The following is a 22,113-nucleotide window of genomic DNA, read 5'->3' as shown; positions in this document are numbered from 1 at the left end:
ACCCGCGTCTCCCGATTTCTCATCCTGGCACCTTTCTACTTGCCTCACTTGGATGTAAGGTCAGGGTTTTCAACTGAGCGGTTGCCTAGGCTCTTTCCTGGGCATGCGCAGCAGCGGCCGTGTGTGCAGGGACTACGTTTCCCAGAAGCCACTGCACAGAGCTCTGGTCCGCCCGGGGTGGGAACCGGCAAGTTGCCATAGAAACTGACGCCGACTACGCCAAGGGTGTTGATGCTGTTCCCGGAAACACGCGTCACCTGGGCGGGACTTCCGTTCCCTCCTCGCCGTCTTCCATTCGTTCCTTAGGTTTCAGCTGTCTGTCCGCTGACACCCGCGGCCACGGGAGTGTGTGGGGTGTCCCCAGGACCTCGGGAACGAGGCCGGCCTTCGGCCGTTTCTCCGCCACTTCTCTTCTCCTCTCCCTTATCAGTCAGTCAGTCAGTCAGAAAACGTTGTTTTGGCACCTGCCATAAGCCAGGCGCTGCGCTACGCTCGGGGGACACAGAGAGAGGCAGCCACCGGCCCCTTCCTCTCCCCTCCGCCTCCTCCTCTGAATACTAACTAGCATTCTTATAGCTCTCTACCGCTATCCCCTCATTCGGGCCTCACCACAACCCAGCAGGTAGGTGCTGATATTAGCCCCATTTTACAGCTCAGGAAACAGGCGGGTCGGGGCTCAGGGTCACACAGCTAGTAAGTGTCTGAGGCTGGATTTGAACTCGGGTCATCTTGACTCCTGGTCTAGCGCTCTCGCCCCTGCACCACCTCCTGCCTCAGAGGAAACAGAAGCAGTCAGAGAAGCCCATCTTTAACCCACCTAACTTTACTTCCCCTTCCCACTCCTCCTTCCCTCTCTTCTCTTCCCTTTTTCTTCTTCCCCATCTTCGTTTTTTTCTTCTCTTTCCTCCTGCAACACCCCCCATTCAGACTCCATGTTTAAAAGTCCCTCCTCCAGGCTGCGATGGATGGATGGATGAATGAATGGGAAGATTCCTCCTGGCAGTTAAGCCTGGTTTCAGGCCCACTTCCTGCTTCTGGATCTTGGGCTGAACCTCTGCCCCAGAGGAAAAGGAGAGCCAGATGTTGGTGGTCTGTGGCTGCCCTTCAGGAATTTGTATATCTTCAGCCTATCCAAGTAGCAAAATTGTAACCCTTTTCTTTCATCCTGGGAAGGGGGGGTATCAGGATTCCCACAGGCTGCATGTGCACGGGTAGGAGCTCTGTGTTTGAAGCCTGTCAATTCTTCTTACTCCTTGTGTGACTTTGAGTCTTCAGACCTCAGAGTCCTAACATATAAAATGAGGATTTTTCCTGTGCTTTCTTCTAATTGAACATCTGTGATCTTTTCACTCTTTCTTGTAGAAATTTGAAGTATGATCATTTCAGAGGACTACACTGGAGTCAGAGTACCTGGACTCAAATCTTGCCTTGGTTACTTATAATCTCTATGATCTTGGGCAAGTCATTTTATCTCTTTGGACCTCAGTTTCCTCATCTGTAAATGAGGGGGTTGTAGTAGAAGGTCTCTAAGGCCTCTGCCAGCTCTAAATCTGTGAGTCTGTTCATGTGTCTGGTCATTCTAAGGCTTCCTTTCTCTTTCACAGGTCTGCCTTTTGAAAGATTTGCTCTTCTAAAAGAAAGAAGTATGGAGGAGAAAGGAATGGTCCCTCTGATTCTAACAGCCATATGCAAGGTGAGTTGGAGTTTCCTCTTCCTTTTTTCTCTTTTTTCAATTTTTTAAAGCTAAGTTCTTTTTTTGAGTTTCTTCTTTCTTTGTTTTTTATTATAGAAATTTATTTATTTTTAGTTTTCAACATTTACTTCTGCAAGATTTTGAATTCCATATTTTCACCACATCTGCCCCTCCCCCCACCCCAAGATGGCATGCATTCTGAATACCCCTTCCCCTAGTCTGCCCTCCCTTCTATCTCTCCCCCCCCTTCTCTTATCCCCTTCCCCTTCTATTTTCCTATAGGGCAGGATAGATTTCTGTACCTCATTTCCTGTATTTCTTATTTCCCAGTTGCATGTGGAAACATTTTTTTTTAAACATGTGTTTTTAAAACTTTGGGTTCCAAATTTTCTCCCTTCCTCCCACCCCACCCACCCTCATTGAAAAGGCAAGCAAGTCAGTACAGGCCATACATGTGCAGTTATGCAAAACACTTCCATAGTAGACATGTTGTGAAAAACTAACTTATTTCCCTTAATCCTATCCTGCCCCCCATTTATTCTATTCTTTCTTTTGACCGTGTCCGTCCTCAGTAGTACTTCCTTCTGATTACCCCTTTCCCAATCTGCCCTTCTCTCTATCATCCCCCTGCTCTCTTGTCCCCTTCCTCCCCTATTTTCCTGTAGGGTAAGACAGATTTCCATACCCAATTGAGTGTGTGTGTTATTCCCTCCTTAAGCCAAATCCTATGAGAATGAGATTCCCTCATTTCCTCTCACCTTCCCCTGTTTCCCCTCCACTGTAAGAACCTTTTCTTGTCTGTTTTGTGCAAGATAATGTACCCCATTCTACCTCTCTCCTTCTCCTTCTCCTAGTATAATCCTCTCTCACCCCTTAATTTTATTCTCCAGATATCACCCCTTCATCTTCAATTCACCCTGTGCCCTCTATCTATCTATCTATCTATCTATACATACATACATACATATAATTTTTCCCCTCCAACTACCCTAATACTGACAAAGGTCTCGTGAATTATAATTATCATCTTTCCATGCAGGAGTGTAAACAGTTCAGCCTAAATAAGTCTCTTATGATTTCTCTTTCCTGTTTACCTCTTCATGTTCCACTTGAGTCTTGTTTTTGGAAGTCAGATTTTCTATTCATCTCTGATCTTTTCATCAGGAATGCTTGAAAGTCCTCTATTTCACTGAATGACTGTTTTTTCCCCTGAAGTATTATACTCAGTTTTACTGGGTAGGTGATTCTTGGTTGTAATCCTATCTCCTTTGCCCTCCGGAATATTATATTCCATGCCCTGCAGTCCCTTAATGTAGAAGCTGCTAAATCTTTTGTTATCCTGATTGTGTTTCCACCATACTTGAATTGTTTCTTTCTGGCTGCTTGCAATATTTTCTCCTTGACCTGGGAACTCTGGAATTTGGCTACAATATTCCTAGGAGTTTTCCTTTAGGGATCTCTTTCAGGAGGAGATCAGTGCATTCTTTCCATTTCTGTTTTGCCCTCTGGTTCTAAAATATCAGGGCAGTTTTCCTTGATAATTTCTTGAAAGATGATGTCTAGGCTCTTTTTTTGATCATGGCTTTCAGATAGTCCAATAATTTTTAAATTCTCTCTCCTGGATCTATTTTCCAGGTCAGTTGTTTTTCCAATGAGATATTTCACATTGTTTTCTAATTTTTCATTCTTTTGGATTTGTTCTACTGTGTCGTGATTTCTCATAAAGTCACGATATTCCAATTGCTCCATTCGAATTTTTAAGGAAGTATTTTCTTCAGTAATCTTTTGGACTTCCTTTTCCATTTGGCCAATTTTGCTTTTTAGGGCATTCTTCTCCTCATTGGCTTTTTTGGACCTCTTTTGCCATTTGGGTTAGGCTATTTTTTTTAAGGTGTTGACTTGTTTTTCATGATTTTCTTGCATCACTTTCATTTCTCTTCCCAGTTTTTCCTCTGCTTCTCTTACTTGCTTCTTAAAATCCCTTTTGAGCTCTTCCAAGGCCTGGAACGGATTCATATTTTTCTTGGAGGCTTTGGATGTGGGAGCTTTGACTTTGTTGTCTTCTTCTGATTGTATGTTTTGATCTTCTTTGTCACCAAAGTAAGATAATATAGTCTGACTCTTTTTGCGAGGTTTGCTCATGATCCCAGCCAACTACTTGAGTTTTAAACTCTTTGTTAAGGTAGAAATCTACTTCCAATGTGGAGAATGTACTGTCCCAAGCTTCAGGGGTTTGTATAGCTGTTTTCAGAGATACTTCTAGGGCCCTGTAAATTTTCAGTTCTTCCAGGGTGGTATGATAAGGGTCGAGGTGTTTACTCTTTTCCTTGCCTGAGCTCTGGTCTTTGAGTGACCGGCCACAAGCAGTCTTTTCTCTCTTGGAACTGTGAGGAGGGTTTTCTCTCCACTGCCACTACAAGCTCCACCGTGCCAGCGCTCCTCCTCACCCCAGGACCACCACCCAGAACTGTGACCCAGATCCAAGCACGGGCAAAGCAAGAAATTCCTGCCTCAGCACTGGCAAGGAGATCCCTGCAGTCCCCCTCTGATCAACCACTTGATGCCCCCTCAGTCTGTGGGCCAGAAGCTCAGGACACAGCCACCACCCTGGCACCCACGCTCTGCGCCCTGGAACTGGCTCTGACCTAGCTCTTCTCTCACCGCAAAAACAGACTTTTCCCACTGATCTTCTAAGTTGTCTTTGGCGTTCCTGGATTGAGGAGTCTGGAAGCCGCCACGGCTGCCCGTGATTCAGTCCTCTGAGGCCTGCTCTAGGTTCACTGCGGCCCGTGCGCCCACGCCGAACTGGGCTCCTCTCCCCACCTGGCACGATAAGCCTTTCCGATCAACCATCCAGGCTGTCTTGGGCTGGAAATTTGTTTTACTCTGTCTTTTTGTGGATTCTGCTGCTTTAGAATTTGTTTAGAGCCAGTTTTTTAATGGGTATTTAGAGGGGTTTGAGGGAGAGCTTAAGCAAGTCACTGCTTTCATGCCGCCATCTTGGCTCTGCCCCCACCCCCCCAAGTTTCTTCTTTCTTTAAATGATAAATGAATTCTCAGAAAAGGAGACCTTCATTTCTCAATTGCTGTGACCCAAGAGATTGGTGCCATGCTTTCTACTTGTCTAGTGTTCATCCTCCCAGACCCTAGCTAATTCACAAAGGCATCCTGGTCTGCTGCATGCTCATTGCTGAGATAGGTATCAGGGCCATCCAGAAGATGGATAAGTGACCGTCTTTTTGTACAAGAAATGCTCAACTTCACTAGAAGGATAGTAGCAAGTGGAATGAATGCATGAGCATCTATGAAGAAGTACTTAATATGTGCAAAGTAGTAGATAAGAATAGAGAAGTAAAACTGTCCTTGTCTCTCAGGGAGCTCACATCCTAATGGGGGAGACGATACACCTGAACGGTTTTAGCTGCAAGTCAGATGGCAAGGTCTCAAGGTCTTTAGAAGCTAATGCTTCTTCGTTTAACAGAATTTCTACTGATAAAATCTTTCTCGGTTCGTGATATTGAACCATGTGGTAGTGCCAAGACGTTGGTAGCAAAAACTCTTTCTTCTGGGTCTTCAGCAGCTGGGACTACAGCCCCTGAAAGAGCAGTGGCCAGGCTGCAGGATGATTGCTGAGGACATGGGCTGGAAGCATTGCTTTTCCTAAGGTCTTGGGCTCAGGGTGCTAGGCCAGCTCCACCAGTGTCTGAGGGGAGATGGGGGCCATGGTGCCTGTGGCAGCCTGATCTGCTGGTACATGTCCTCTATCTCTCCCTCGGGGTGATACATCTTTCTCTCCCTTTACCCTTCCTTTTTTAAAGCACCGCGATGAGTGGGCAGAGATATTCAGAAAAGGAAGATATTCATGTGAGTTTGCATGGGGAAGGACTCATAAAGGATGCATGATTTGAGTTAGATATGAGCTAACATGTTTTCTGTGGCTGAACTGGACTAGCTTAGCAAATAACTCATATTTGGTAGTTGTGGTAGGAGATGCATTAGTCGGGGTGAACTCAGATTGTGGAAAGCCATGGAAAATACTATTGGGCTATTCATTTCCCCTTCTGCAAAGAATAGAATTCAGGGGTAGGGAACCTGCAGCCTTGAGACCAAAATTTGGATTCAGACTATAGGCTGCACCTAAGGACCTAGAAGGCCAAAATTTGGATTTGGTCAAAAGATTGGAATAGATCCTTAGCCCACACATTTTAGGAGTGGAAGTGCTTGTTCTGGGTAGAAGTATGAGACAAGGTATGGAAGGGGCAGTAATGGGTTGAGTTGAAGACAGTATATAGGGCATTAGCTCTGGAGCTAAATTGTAATGAGTTAAGGAAGGAATGGGCATGGGGTGCCATGGTGGGTAGAGCGCCAGGCCTGGAGTCGGGAATACCCATCATCCTGAATTCAAATCTGACCTCAGACATTTACTAGATGTGTGACCCTGGGCAATTTACTTAACCCTGTTTGCCTCAGTTTTCTCCTTTGTAAAACCGGAGCTGGAGAAGGAAATAGCAAAGCACTCCAGTATCTTTGGTGAGAAACCCCAAATGGGGTCACCAAGAGTCAGACAGGATTGAATCACAGCAAGGAGGGAATGCAGTGAAGGGGGGTATTGGGTGTGCAGTGCTCATTAAAGGAATGTGATGGGGCTGAGAGTGGCCTTGGGGCTTGGGGAAAAGAAAACTAAACTGGGAAGAGCATAAAGCTTTAAAGGGGAAGGTTTTAGCTGGAATATCTCAAGCATTCTTCTGAAGAGGTTTCACTGATGCAGTTTGCTTTAATCACAACCATTTACTAATACTGCCTCTGTAGTATCTTTCCCACAAGAGTGACTGTGAGTGATAGCAGATGTAGTAGTACTCCTCATCTGTAGTTTGCCACTTTTCTCCCAAGAGGGAGAATCATGGGATCATAGATATAGAGGTGGAGGGGACCTTAGTGCTTCATGCAGGCCATCTTCCTCCTCATTTTACATTTGAAGAAACTGAGACCCAGGGAAGCTAAGTGGCTTGCCTGAGGGTGCACAGCCAGGACTTGACCCATGTCCTCTGGCTTTTAAGTTCAGCACACTTTCAACAGCACCCAGCTGTCTCCCAGCTTTGGTTATTTTGAACCAGTTTTGAGCTAGAATTATTACATTTGATCTGATTTCTGGTGTTCTACCTCTGCTTACACATTGCAATCTTTATATTGTTTTTCTCATTCTAATTTCCTCATTTTATATCAGTCTGTTCTCATCTTCCCATGTTTCTATGAAGTAATGTATTCATTATTCCTAATGGCAAAATAAAATTCCATTCTATTCCTGAACCAAAGATTGTTCATGAATTCCTCAACTGACAGACTTTGTGATTTTACCATGCAAAGTGCTGCTATGAATCATTTGGTATCAGTAAGAACTTTCTATCATTGACCTCCTTGGGGTAGAAGGCTAGTTGTGTGATCTATGGGTCCAAGGGTGCAGTTAGTGAATCATTAAATTTATTAAGTGACCTACTGTGGGCCAGACACCGTGCTAAGTAGTAGGCCTACCAAGAAAGGCAAAAACACTTCTCAAGGAGTTCCCAGTCTAATGAGCAGGCAGCATGTAAGTAACTAGATACAGGCTGTACCTCCTCACTCCAGAGCCTGGTGGGTGTTAGGAGGGAACACCGGGACACTCTCTTCCTTCCTTGTCTGACAGTCTCTCTCTCCATTCCTGCCTTCGTGCTGGGGGGTGTAAGCATGCACATCTCTTCCCTGACCTCCTCCTCCACTGCCCTGTACCCACACACACAGATCCTCCCTTCTCTGATCCTCCGTCGCCCACAAAGGATCTCCAGGGTTGGTGGCAGATTTCTTGATCTGGTCATAATCATTACTCTTTCCATCTTTCCCTTAGCCTTACAGCCCATCCCCTTAGTCTCCATTTCCCACTCTTCCATTCTCTCCCAGGCCATCCCCCCACACTGGCTATATTCTCTTCCTTTCGCTATCTCTACTGCATCATGAACCAGTCTTGCTCTGTGTAATCCTCTGTCTTGAATCCTTTCTCCCTTTGCCTCTCACATTGTACCAACCCCAGCTCTGGATTCCCCCAGCATCTGGCTCTTGCTGTCTGGGCAGGCTTTCAGTCCCTTCGGGAGCTGTGCTGCCCTATCTGTGCAGTCTTTTTAGAAATAAGTTTTGTTGATTCCTGTTGGTTTTATGTGACAGTCATTTGGGGATCTAGCCCCTCCCTGTAGCTTTGGACTCTTCCTCATATCACAGAGAGAAGTAAAGTCGAAACGACCGCTCCCAAGCCTGCGTCTGACAGTGTGTGCAGCATTGTGCTCCCACAGTTTTCCATCTGTTGGGAGAAGAGAGTTTTGTCTCATCCCTTTTCTAGGACCAGGACTAGCTGTTAGTTACTCAAAGTTCAGTGCATTCTTTTGTTCTTTTCATTTGTTACCATTATCACTGATATAATGCTCTCATGACACTGTATCTGTCTTTTACAAATCCTCCTGTGTTGTTTCTGAATTCCTCATATTATTTCTTAATGTAGAGTAAAACTCCATATTGTCCACAGGCCATAGCTTGTTCAGCCATTCCCCAGTTAATAGGCACCTACTTTGTTTGCAGTTTTTCACTACTACAAAAAAGTGCTGCTGTGAACTCTCCGGCACATATATGGGGCTGGCCTTTCTGGTTTGGATCTTCTTGGGCTAAGCCCACTGGTTAGGTTGATTTTATCTTGTGGTCTTGTAGTCTATGCAGTTATCTCCTTTGTATGTTGAAGTAACCGATTCCAGCTTCCTATTTGCCTGGGACTTTTGCTACCATGAAAGGACTTGGGGATCCTTCTGAGGAGTTATGGCTTTGGGAAGACAGCGCTTTCCAGTTTTATCTTTCTCTAGCAGTAAGGATTTAGTGGCAGCAAATTAGTGGAGGTATAGCTCTAAGCGTTCAAATTAATGGAAAATATAGGACTCCCTTGGGGTGCCCATGGATAGGGTGCCATTAATGGAGCAGAATCATCACGTTAAATACGTTGACCTTCAGGAGGTATTTGACAAGAAATATTCAGAACCCTGAGTATTGCGGAAACCATACCACATACAACTGGCTGAATTCTTATCTTCCCAAGATGACAGTGAGAGAAGATCCTTGGATGAACAGGAATGTGTGTTTGTTGTTTCAGGAGTCAGTGACGTTCAAAGATGTGGCTGTGGACTTTAGCCAGGAAGAGTGGGGACAACTGAATCCTGCCCAGAGGCAGCTGTACAGGGATGTGATGCTGGAGAACTACAGGAACCTGGTGTCCTTGGGTGAGGTCCACTATGTCTTTGCGTATTCACTTGGCTAGAGGCTGTGGCAATGTCTCAAATATTTAGCTGACTGAGCTATAATCTGGGGCAATCCCCAAACCATTTTGGACTAAGAGAAGTCACTTCTGCTCCTTCTTTCTAGGTGAAAGGTATTTGTTTTATATAACTGAGTAATTAGGAGCTTGGCGGTAACATCCCTGAGGCGGCACCTTTCCCATTCTTTGTTCCTCCAGGTCAAAGGCTCCTTATTAAGGCACCAGAGCAGGAAAGTAGAGACATGGAAGCTTCCCATCTTCATATCAAGGATTAGGTCTTTGAGGACAAATTCCCTGTGACCCACCTTTACTCATTTCTTGGGTATTTTATGAGGTCCTCTCCAACCCTCTCTGGACCTTTTCTTTTAGTTGCTGAAGAGGAAGGGGATTAGGATTGAATGCGGAGATGGCCCTGATCAATGCACTTTCCCACTTCTTTCCCGATGAGCAGGGCTTCCAGTTTCCAAACCAGAGGTGATCTCCCATTTGGAGAGAGGAGTCATACCATGGATGTTGGAAAGGAAAGTCCCAAGAGACATCTGTCCAGGTAAGGCTGTTAGGAGTCATGGCCGGGAGCTCTGAAGTCCAGGACTTCAGAGTGGACTGGGGGCTCTCTCCAGGCCTCAGTCTGCCACCAAGATCTTACTCATATACTGGCAGAATGGTGGATCCAGAAGGGGCCTCAGATAGCATCTTGTGGGCCTCACCAGTGTTTTCAATGTGGGGGTTGCTGGGACTAGAGCGTAAGGGCTGTTATTCCTAGGCCTGTGCACTTAACTGGTAACTCTTTCCTTTTTACTCCAGCTCCCATTCTTTCCAACCCTCTCCCATGATTAAATCCTTAAACTTCCCAAATTTTCCTTTCCTTCTGCTTTCACAAGTGTATTTTACTTAATAATTTGGTTTTCAATATGTACTTTGAACATATATATATTCATATATGTTATATAAATTTATGTGTGTATGTGTTTGTGTGTTTGTGTGAGTGTGTGTGTACCTACCTTTGCTTAATGTTGCTGGGTTGTTTTTTTTTTAATCTGCCTTCCAGTTTGTTTCATTCTTTATATTGTCAGACTCTGCAAATATATAATCTATACTAGCCTTCTCCATTTCTTCAAATCCCATTCTGATGTTAAAATCTTGCAATCTGGCTTCCAGTTTCAGAATGCTCCTTCAAGTCATCTTTGATTTCCATAATAGTATTAATAGATTGCACAAATTAAACATTTTACAGTTTGTAAAGTGTTTTCCTCACAATCACAGAACCTTTGACTTGACAGGGATGATTTCTCAGGAGTCATTTCTTCAATAGCACCCAAACAGAGGCTCTCTGCAACATCTCACATGAATGAATGAATGAATGAATGAATGAATGAATGAATGATGAATGAATGAAAATATTTGTAAGGACTTAGTGTAGGCAAAGCACTGTAGTAAATTGAAGGTACAAATAAGCCATGTAGGCCCTATTGTAAAAGAGTTCACATTCTCTTTGGGGAGATGGCATACAGGAGAACTGAACTACAGTGATGGCCTGGTATCCTGCAGGGGCCAGCAGTAGGGCAGGTGTCAATGCCTAGGGGCCTAGAAGGGTTAGCAGCAGGGCAGATGGCAATGCTGAAGCATCTACAAGGGTCAGCAGCAAGGAAGATGGTAAGGCCAGGTGGTCTGGATGACAGGTGATCCAGTGGTGGCCAGAGGGTGGAGGGCAGCTAAGCTGATGTACAAACATCTTATTTAGTGCATTATGATTGGTAAAACCATGTTAAGTTTCTACTATCGTTTGACAGTACCAGAGATATTGCAAGGCATTTATGTTCTGTGTCTTTTTATTTTATCATTTTCGATAAAAGGATTTGCCTTCTCAGAAAAAAGTGAAGATGAAATAAGCCTTGAGCAAGTCGGCCATCTCTCTCTCTCTCTCTTCGGTCTCTTGTTGCAGCAGCAATCATTCCTTCCAGCAGTAGACGGTATTGAACCAGTAGAGGTTCAGAAAAACCCTACCCTGTTTTTTATTCTGCTAGGCTTCTCTGACCAGATCCAGGTGTCTCAGAGCTTGAACATTCCTCACAGCATTTTGACAAGACTGTGCTATGCTTTTATAGTATGTTCATCCTTTGTTACCTGACCTTGCTTCTGTCTTCTGTGTGTTTTTTTTTTAAGTCTTAAGTTGGTTGGTGAGTTCCCTATTCATCTAAATAGGTCTAAACAGGTTATTTAAAAATAACCTTCATTTTTCCCTGTTGGAATTGTTACCCTTTTAGTCTTCAGAATTTCATTCTTGAACATCTACCATAGGCTGATTTCCCCATTGGATTTAGGCCCTGGGATCTTATCTATCCTTTCCCCTGACTCCTTTGAAACTTGCTTTCCAAAAATAGGGTTTTAGTCAGACTTGGTCTGACTCTCTTTTCTTTCTTGGTCTCCAACTCTAAGGGAAGTGGTCACATCTCCCACCCCCTTCAAAGTTCCCATCATTTCCACACAAGCAAGAAGTTCTTTCCTGTTAATGGGAATTCTACCTGTGATGGAATCATTCCATGTTGGTTCGTCACCTTTTGAAGGGTGAAATTATCATCCTACCTAGTCAGGAAGTTATCATCTGCTGTGTTTCTGGCAGACAAGGCTCCCTCTGATGTCTGGATAATTAAAGGCCTCTCGAGCTGTTCTGTGATGCCTCACTGCCAGGCTTGTGGTTGTTGCGCAGTCTCCTCATCTGTTTGCTCTTTGGGTCCAGGTGGTCTGCAGTCCAGTCTAAGAAGAAAACTTTCCGTTCATGTCTGTATCAATCTTCATTCAGATGTGCGCTGTACTTTCTCACCTACCTCCTCGATATGCATTGTTATTCCACCCTCCCTTTACCTATGGTGGGCTCATCTATTTAGAGCTGGGAGGAGCCTTTTGGTGGCTATCTGTTCTAACCTTCTTGTTGACAGATGAGGAAACTGAGGCCCAGAGAGGTTAAGTGACTTAGGCATGGTCATGCAGGTAGTGTCAGAGGCAGGATGTGAACCCAGGTCTTTCTGACTCCAAATCTGGCTCTGTGACCACTACACTATGCTTTCTCTTTTTAATAATTTCTACCCACCCAGTGTTATAGTTGTCATGGCTTTTATCCCCACTTAGTCTCGTAACACCCATGAGACCAAATTTGCCTCCTTCAGACCTCTAGTTCTTCCTTATTTTCTAAACTTTGGGCATTTGTATATAGGTGTTTGAGGCCATGCATGGATTTTTACCACTTGCTCATTTAAAAAAATGTTGTCTCCTATGAGCTTTTGGGTATCTCACCACTCTTTTTCTTTTGCTGTAGATATTCTCTGTGGTAGCTAGCTTGGGGGCCGTACCCAGGCAATTTTCTCCTTACTCAGTCCATTTTTGTTTAAAACCTTTTTGATGACTAAATTGACTCCTTTTGAATTGAGTCTTTCTAATGCCGAGTCTAGGACTTTCCCCCACAGTGTGCCGCTAGGTGGTGCCACAGTGCACACAGCACTGGGGCTGGGAATCAGGAGAGCTCTTATTCCTGAATTCAGATTTGGCCTCAGACACTTACTAGCTGGGTGACTCTGGACAAGTCACTTAACCCTGTTTGTTTCAGTTCCTCATGAGCTGGAGAAGAAAATGGCAAACCGCTCTGTTATCTTTGCCAAGGAAATCCTAAGTGGGGTCACAGAGAGCGAGACGTGACTAAAATGTCTCAGCGTGTTGCCGTCCACTTGTCTTCTGCCTAAAGAAGGTTCTTTTCTCCAGTTGGAGTCTTTTGAAGCCTTGCTGATGCTTCGACAGTGTTGATCCCTCATGGCTCACATTTCCTCTTTGTAGCTTCCGCCCTTTGTCCCTAGATCCGCAGCCTGGGGTCAAGCAGAACAAGCCCAACCCTCTTCCAAGTGACAGCCTTTAAGACGCTTGAACACAGCTGTCGTGTTCCTCTGTGGATAGTCTCTTCTTTAGGGGAGGTGTCCCCCTTTCTCTGGATTGACCTTTGTGTGTCCTTCGAACATTCTCATCACCGTCCTGCGGACATGTCGTGGCTTGTCAGTGTCCTTCCTGAAATATGGCACCCAGAGCCACACTCAACTTCTGATCTGACAAAGGCAGAGAGAGAGCAGGACTTTCACCTCCCTTTCACTGGACGCTGCCTCAGCTCGTACAGCATGACATAGCGAGGAAAATCATTTCAACCCAGGCTCTAGGAGTCCCCAAGAATGGGCAGAGATGAATAGGAGCCTTGGAAGAGCCTCTTTCTGGGCAGTGAAACAATTTGGGGGGCCATTGAGGTGCCTGGGTAAGCCATGTGCCTTCACCTGTTTCTAGAGCAGCCCACTGGTTTCCTCCAAGGCTGCAAATGCTTCTTTGGTAGCACAGTTTGGGAAGATCAGCTTCAGTTTTTACTATCGCGACAAGGTCTTTGGAGCCTCCAGCCTAGGATGCTTACTGGGGCAAGAGGTGTCTTGGGCTATCGTCTGAGCGATGGGTAGAGGGAAGGAATTGTTGGAGTCCACACTAGATAATACTGTTAGCTCCTCTTGGGCTAATGTCTCCTAGAGATTAAGGCAGTCAGTCATAGGAGACCCAGAGGAAAGATTCCTCCTGAGGAGAAATGGCCTGGTCCAGCCACCAGGGGGAGAGACTGCAGTGGAAGCTGAGCACGGTCAAACGAGCGAAGGCCAGATCCAGTCAGTATCTGGAGGATGAAACGGTAAGTTCAGGAAAGTTGGCACGGAGTCCAGAAGTCCAAAGGGAAGTAGTAGGCATCGGCAGAATTCCTGTTTGGCGCATGCAGTTTGTGGGCCTGAAGAGTTGCTTTGGGTCCGTGGCCTTGTGCTCTTTAGTCCTTCTTCATTGATCAGACATGATGGTATATGTTGTTATGCACATAGGGACTTTCTTTTTTTCACTGTGTGGGCCTTACTGTGGGACTGATAAGATTGGTCCTAGTTTTCCACCATAGGTATAAATCACAAGTCTAATCACATGGCAGATTTTTAAATAATTGAAAATAATCTCTCTCTCCTAAGTCTTCCTTAAGCTAAACATGGCCATTTCTTTGAGCCACTCCTGGGATATGGTTTTTATAGTATTCCTCTAGATATGACGTAGTTGACCAATACCCTTCCTAAAGTGTTGCATACCCATAACTGAACACATAATACAGTTTTGTGTCATCTACACAATTCATAATGGAAGCTTTTATGTTTTCACTGAAGTTGTTGACGAATATGTTGAATAGGACAGGGCATGTATGAAGCCCCAAAGGACCACAGTGGTGGACTTCAAACTCAGTTGACATTAGTCCATTATCCAGGACTCTTTAAGGTGATTAAGCTCACTACCTACTTGTACTGTTATCTAACATGGTTATTGGGGTTTTGTTTGTTTTTTGTCTTGTCCAAAAAGTTACATTGAAAGACTATGTAAAAAACTTGCCCAAAATTTAAATAAATGTTAGCCACATAATCAGCCAGTTTAGAAATCTAATCATTTAAGAAAATGAGGATCTTTTTGGAAGGTTTATTGTTATTGAATCCTTGGCATGTTTATATATATATATATATATATATATATGTGTGTGTATGTGTGTGTGTGTGTGTGTGTGTGTGTGTGTGTGTGTATACATATATACATATCTGTGTGTGTATGTTATATATATACATATATATATGTCTGTCTGTATGTATGTATGTATGTATGTATGTATTTGCTAATTAATTTTGTCAAAATTTTGTCAAAGATTGGCATTAGGCTTTACTTGTCTTCAGTTTCCTGAATCAACTTGTTTGTCCTTACTGTAAATTTTGTCGTTTTTCCCAAAGATTAACAACAATGGTGCTTTAATGGCATCAACGTGTTCTTTCAGCTTCTTTTAAGTGTGATTAATTTTGTCTTGGATACTAATACTTATTTAAAGCATCTAGGTGCTGTTACTATCTTCTCGCATATCTGGAATGTTGTTTTTTTCTCACTAGTGTTTGTTCTGTACTTTCCATGTTAATCATTTCCCTTTTTAGAGGAGATAGAATCTAAAATTTACTGTAAAGTAGTTTCCTTTGTCTCAGCAAAATGAAAAATTAATATTGACTTTTTTTTTCATCTTTCAGAGTCCATTAGTCGGGAGCTTAGTTGTGAAACCATAGAGTCACCTTCAACACAGAGCATTTCTGTGGGAGAACCCTTTGAGGAAGGACTCAGAAAGAATGGTTCCTGGATTTCCAAGCTAGGAGAAGTCTGGGAATGTAATCTCAAATTAAACCAACAAAAGTGTTATGAGGAAAGGCAGTCCCATCAAGTGACAGTCACCCCCAGAAAAGGTTCTACTAAGATTAATGTTAATGAATGTAATACATTTGAAACAAACTTCAGCCTGGGATCAATCCTTTTTGTCCAACAGAGAGTTGATACAGAAGGAAGTTTGCATAAATGTGATAAACCTGTAGGAAACTTTAAACAATATTCAGAGCAAATTAAGCATCATGGAATTATTTTTGAGAAGATTTGCAAATATAATCAATGTAGGAAGTCATTCTGTTATCATTCAGGTCTTAATCAATATCATGGAAAATATGTTGAGGAAAAAACATCTAATGGCAATAAATGTCTGACAGTCTTTAGAAACACCTCATCCTTTACAAATAATAAGAAATTTCATAGTGCCGAGAAACCTTTTCCTTGCAGTGAATGTGGGAAAGCCTTCAGCCAGAGAGGAAACCTCACTGAGCATAAGAGAACTCACACTGGAGAAAAACCCTTTGAATGTCATGAATGTGGGAAATCTTTTAGTCGTAGTGCACATCTTACTGAACATAAGAGAATTCATACGGGAGAGAAACCTTTTGTTTGTAGTGAATGTGGAAAATCCTTTAGCCGAAGTGGACACCTTACTGAACATAAGAGAGTTCATACTGGAGAAAAACCCTTTGAATGTCATGAATGTGGGAAGTCATTTTGCTGGAGTGGACAGCTTACTGAGCATAAGAGAATTCATACTGGGGAGAAACCCTTTGAATGCCATGAATGTGGAAAATCTCTTAGCAACAACTTTTGCCTTACTCTACATCAGAGAATTCACACTGGAGAGAAACCCTTTGAATGTAATGAGTGTGGGAAATCCTATAGCCGGAGTGGACACCTTATTGATCATAAGAGAATTCATACAGGAGAGAAACCCTATGAGTGTAATGAGTGTGGGAAATCCTTCAGCCAGAGGGGACACCTTACTAAACATCAAAGAATTCATACTGGAGAGAAACCCTTTAAATGTAATGAGTGTGGGAAATCCTTCAGCCAGAGGGGAAATCTTACTGAACATGAGAAGATTCATGCTACAGTGAAGCCCTTTGAATGTAACAAGTGTGGGAAGGTTTTCAGTCGAAAGTCTTACCTTCGTCTGCATCAGAGAATTCATCCCTTAGAGAAAACTTGATGGGGAAAAAGACTTCCACTGTAGTTATTGCCTTATTTGATATGAATAAGTGAGTGAATGAGTGAAAAAGCACTTTCTGCATATAAAGCACTGTGTGGATGGAGGGGAAGGAGGTTACAAATAGAAAATTGAGACAATCCCTGCCTCCAAGGAGCTTATATTCTAATGGGGGAGACAAACATATCTAGGAAGTTTCAGGTGCGAGTCAGATGGAAAGCCCCAGTGCTTCTTAGGGTGAAGCAACAAGGCAGATGGTAATACAGCTTCTTCAATTTTATTTTCACTTATAAAGCCATATCCCTTTCTGATATTGAACTGCTTGACATTATTCAGTGTCTGAGAGTTGAGAAAGATCTCAGAGGTGACCTAACCCAATCCATACCTTACCAGTAATTCCTTCCACTTGTTAGTAATTTTAACATGCTGCTATATGCTATTAATTCATATTTTATTAAGTATTTTTGGACCCAGATACACTGGGGAAATTAACACATGCAGGTCCATTGAAATAAGTATTTTAATCCAAGAGCCAGCTTACACCAACAAGAAGCACACGTGGTAAGAGCAGCTACAAAACAAGAAACCTGATTCTCGCCACCTGCCTTTGACATTATATTGGATGTTGTAGCAGGTTTAAGTAGACAGGTTAAAAATAGGTTAGGGGAATTAACTTGAAAATGCAGATGTCAAGGGGCAGCTAGGTGGCGCAGTGGATAGGGCACCAGCCCTGAAGTCAGGAGGACCTGAGTTCAAATCCAGCCTCAGACCAAACACTTGACACTAGCTATGTGACCCTGGGCAAGTCACTTAACCCCAATTGCCTAAAAAAAAAAAGAAAAGAAAAGAAAATGAAGATGTCAAAATAGCATGCTTTGCAAATGGCATATGTAAGAAATCCAACTATTTCAACTGAAAGATAATAGAGACAGTATGTAGGGTCAGCAAGGTTACAAGACAGCAGATTAACCCATAGTATTCTTAACTCCTGTTTTCTAGTAGTGGAGATCAAGAATGTGTGTGAGGGAAACACACACACACACCATTTATGATAACAAAATCCATTAAATATTTCATAGTTATCTAGAAATATGTAGGATCCATATTAGGACAGGTATAAAACTATAATGAGTGAAATAAAAGAAATCATTGAAGGGAGTATTACAGTGAGTTCCAGAAAATAACTACCCAGAAGGAAGAAAATGAAATAAGGCACTGGTCTTAGTTGTGGAGATGAGAGAATTTTTTTCTTCCATTTCACAAATAGAACAAAAACAGAAAGACTAGGAAAATCGACAAATATGACAGGTAAAAAATGGACATCTAAAGTGTACAAGTAATGGATAATGGTCAAAGAATATGAAGAGGCAGTTTTTGAAAGGGGAAAAGTTAATCATCGCTAAAGAATTCAAAACAATATTGATACTACCTTACTACTACCAGGTTGGCAAAAAAATAAAAGCAACGTAAGCAATGCCGGCAGGCTTGTGGAAAAACAGGCCTATTGCTGAATCTTTTTTTATGGCAGGCAATCAACATGTAGTGAAATTTATAAATATAATCATGTCCTTTGACTCAGTAATTTCATTATTTGCAACATGCCCTGACAGTGTTGTCATTAATACAAAGTGTATCTGTTGGGAAATTTTCATTATAAATGCCCCATTATAACTGGAATGTAAAATGTCTTACGGTAGGATGATGTTTAATTAAATTGTTGTTCAGTCATGTCTGACTCTTCATGACCTCATATGGGGTTTTTTTGGCAGAGGTACTGGAGTAGTTTGCACTTTCTTCAGTGGATTAGGCAAACAGGTTAAGTAACCTTCTCTGTATTTTACTGTGTCTCTTCTGTATCATGTGGGTATCAAGCACTATAAAACTAAGGCCCAGGAGGAAGCGGTCTGCTCAGATCATGAGGAAGATCTGAGATCCTGTTCACTGAAGGGGTCCACTCCTTTTAATAAATGGTTAATGGCTGGACACTGTGTCTCAGAGGTTTTTTGGTAGAATGTACAATTTTGGACCCTACATTATGGCGACCCTAGATGGAATGGTGAAGCACGGGTCCCCATTTCCTTAGGCTGGCCCCTCAAGGGACCCAAAAAGAAGTGCAAGCCCTGATGATTTTTTGCCCTTGGCTCCTTCATGGACACTAGCCATGGGAGGTTGGATTCCCCTCGTGGTCCACACCCAAATACTCCAAGCCTGAAGTAAGTCTAAGCTGCAGATTGGTGAGTCCACCTTGATTTGCCCCCTAAATTCTTTCCATTAAAGGAAGATCCCCAGTTCAGCAGAGAGGGACTGTTTTATAACTAATCTGTTTACATTTATAAACTCAGGAGCAATTAAATGAATTTATAAAAATTATGGCCATGATTTTAATTCAAAGCCTATATTAATGTTTTCCCCTCCATTTTCTTTGCTTGCACTTTGCTAAATAAATGACTAGGAAGATTCTACAGTACAACTGCTAATGCCTTTTTTAGCAAGCTAGATAGAAAAACTTCCTGTTGGCAGTTAAAATAGATTTTTGCCTTTAAGTTCTTTTAATAAGGAATAATTTAATTATTAGAGAAATCCCTTAAATTGATTGAGGGGGCAGGGTGGTAGAGAGACTCTCAGTGGCTCACAAGCTGCTAAACAAAAAAAAAAAAATCAACTCCACAGGGCTTACCAGCAGAATAGTTAGTCTGTCTCTAAGAAGGCACCATTTAACGCCATCAGAAGTAAAGTGAGAGTGAAGCTTAGGGAGATGCAGGATTCTTGACTCAGTAGGAAGGCAAATCAAATTCAGTTTTACATGAATAGGTAACAATCCGAAGTGCTTTTATGATGGCCTGAAGGCTATGGGCCAAAGACCCATGGTGTATCTCTTTACCTACTCAGTGCAGATGGAGCCATATTGATCAGTGAGGAAGGTATGATCCGGAAGAGACAGGCTGAACACTTCCATAGTGTTCTCAAAAGACTGTCATCAACCGATGCTGAAGCCATTGACCGTTTACTTCAGGTTGAAATCAATCTGTGTCGAGCCAAACTTCCAACTGCAGAAGAGGTTTTGAATGCCCTTGGGCTGCTCTCCTGTGGCAAAGCTGACTCTGTTCCAGGTGAGATTTACAAGGTTGGGGGGGTCCACTGCTCATACAGAAGCTGACTGAAATGTTCTGGGCCACATGGCAAGAGGAGGTTATCCCTCAGGAGTACAAGAATGCCTCCGTTGTCCATCTATATAAAGGAAAAAGAAAGAGGTTGTCTTATGACAATAGGGAGTGGGAGGGCTCCTCTCTCTTAGTCATTGGTGGTAAGATTCTTGCAAGAGTCCTCCTTAATAGACTGATCCCTCACCTGGAAGATGGTCAGCTACCTGAGAGCCAGTGTGGTTTCAGAAATGGTTGAGGAACAGTCCATATGGTGTTTGCTGCCCAAGAACTCCAGGAGAAATGCCAGGTGCAGGACAGAGGTCTGTACACAAAGTTTGTTGATCTGACCGAGGCCTTCGATGCAATCAGGAGGGCTTGTGGAAGATTATGGCAAACTTTGGTTGTCTGGAGAAGTTCATCGATATCGTACGCCATTTCACCACAGCATGCCTGCAAAGGTTCTGGAGATGAACGGTGCTCTCGAGATCTCCCAGTCCCCAAGGGAGTGAAACAGGGCTGCGTGCTTGCTCCCATCCTTTGCAGCATGATGCTTTCAGCCATGTTGTTGGACACCTTCAATGAGGATGAAAATGTTATCAAGGTCAGCTACTGCACTGACAATAAATCACTTAACTTGAAAAGGCTACCAGCCGAGGCTAAAGTGGAGGGGGAGCTGGTGCACAGCTTTTTGCTTGCAGATGATTGTGCACTCAGTGCAGCCTCTGAGGCTGCGGTGCAACAAAATATGGACTGATCATTTGCTGCTCGTGGTAATTTGGCCTGACAATTAACACTGAGAAAACACAGGATCTCCAGCAGGCAGCACCACGCCGTCCGTACATTGGTTACAACAGATGGAGAACTTTTGAACAACTTGACAGTGCACTTTCTGGGGATGTACACATAGAAGATGAGGTTGACACACATTGCCAGAGCCAGCTCAGTGTTTGAGAGGTTCTGAAGGAAAGCGTGGGAGAGAAGAGGCATTAGGCTGCCTACCACACTGAAGGTCTACAGAGCCTTGTGCTGATTTCATTGTTGTATGTCTGTGAAACCCGGACAGTCTACCAGCGCCATGCCAGGAAGCTGAATTGTCTTAGGAAGATTCTGCAGATCACCTGATAAGATAAGGTACTGGACACTGAGGTCCTTTCTCCAGCTAAACTGCCAAGTATTCAAACTCTACTGCAGAGAGTGCAACTTTGGTGGGCTGGCCACATTGCTGGAATGCCAAATGTCTATTTGCCTAAAAGACTCCTTTTATGGAGAACTCACACAAGGCAAGCACTCAGAAGAGGTCAGAAGAAGCAGTACAAGGACACTCTCAAGGTCTCTTTCAAGAACTTTGGAATTGATTGTGAGAAAAGGGAGACACTGGCATAGGACCGCCCAACATGGACTACCTGTGTCAAAAAAGGCACTGTGTTCTATGAGCAAAGCAGAATTGCAGTAGCTCAAAAGAAATGTGAGATGCACAAATTTAGAGATGTTTGGAAATGTTCACATGGACTATTTGCCCAACCTGTGGTAGAGCCCTCTGAGCTTGTTTTGGTCTGACCAGCCACATTGTGCATTGACCCCAACATAATGATATTATTTTGGCGCTCTTTGAGTATGAAAGACAACAACTATTACAGGAGGACTGATGAGAAGACATTGTATTGTATGTGTAACAGGAATGGTCAGTGAACCCAGACCTTACAAGAATGAACAACATTTTTGAAAAAATTTTATTTTTTCCCAATTACATGTAAAAAATTTTAACATTCATTTAAAAAATTTTTGAGTTCCAATTCTCTCCCTCCTTCCCTCCTCCCCTCTCTTGAGAGAGTAAACAATTTGATATAGGTTATATGTGTGCAATCATGCAAACCATATTTCCATATTAGTCATGCTGTGGAAGAAAACATAGACCAAACTCCCCCCCACACACACACACCCGCAAAACATAAAGTTAACAATAGTATACTTCGATCTGCACTCAGATTCCATCAGTTCTTCCTCTGGAGGTGGATAGCATTTTTCATCATGAGTCCCTAGGAATTGTCTTGGAGCATTGTATTGCTGAGAACAGCCGTCATTCACAGGTTATCATCGTATGATATTGCTGTTACTGTGTACAACGTTCTTCTGGTTCTGCTCACTTCAGTTTGCACTGGCTAGTGTAAGTCTTTCCAGGTTTTTCTAAAATCATCCTGCTTATTATTTCTTATAGCACAATAGATTTCCACAACTTGTTCAGTAATTCCCCAATTGATGGCATCCCCTCAATTTCCAATTCTCTGCCACCACAAAAAGAGCTGCTATAAATATTTTTGTACAAATAGGTCCTTTTCCTTTAAACACACACACACACACACACACACCCCTTTGGAATATAGACCTAGTCATGGTGGTTGTTTGTCCTTCATTTTCTAAGAGGACCAGGAACATCACGGGGTGATGTCTTGACCTGTGTATGAATTGGATTTAAGTGAGGCAGTTGCAAGTCATCAGCCTCACTGATTCTTCAAGAGTCATTGAAGTCCAGTGGTAA

General features: G+C 43.1%; 1 protein-coding gene across 1 annotated transcript in view; it reads left to right on the top strand.

The window, feature by feature from the left end:
- The first annotated feature begins 276 nt into the window (after nt 1–276).
- The window catches only part of LOC110219990 (uncharacterized), a 42,385-nt gene continuing 20,548 nt past the window's right edge, over nt 277–22,113 (top strand). The window contains exons 1-6 of the mRNA XM_078145931.1: nt 277–622; nt 1,605–1,693; nt 8,853–8,979; nt 9,466–9,561; nt 15,116–16,435; nt 18,280–18,298. Coding sequence (XP_078002057.1) covers nt 1,646–1,693; nt 8,853–8,979; nt 9,466–9,561; nt 15,116–16,435; nt 18,280–18,298 — 1,610 coding nt within the window. The 5' untranslated portion in view covers nt 277–622; nt 1,605–1,645. The remainder of the gene's footprint in view (nt 623–1,604; nt 1,694–8,852; nt 8,980–9,465; nt 9,562–15,115; nt 16,436–18,279; nt 18,299–22,113) is intronic.

Source organism: Phascolarctos cinereus, unplaced genomic scaffold, assembly GCF_003287225.1.
Source record: "Phascolarctos cinereus isolate Bilbo 61053 unplaced genomic scaffold, phaCin_HiC Scaffold_726;HRSCAF=1367, whole genome shotgun sequence".
In the NCBI taxonomy this organism is placed as follows: Eukaryota; Metazoa; Chordata; class Mammalia; order Diprotodontia; family Phascolarctidae; genus Phascolarctos; species Phascolarctos cinereus.
This window is presented reverse-complemented; position numbering and strand designations above follow the sequence as displayed.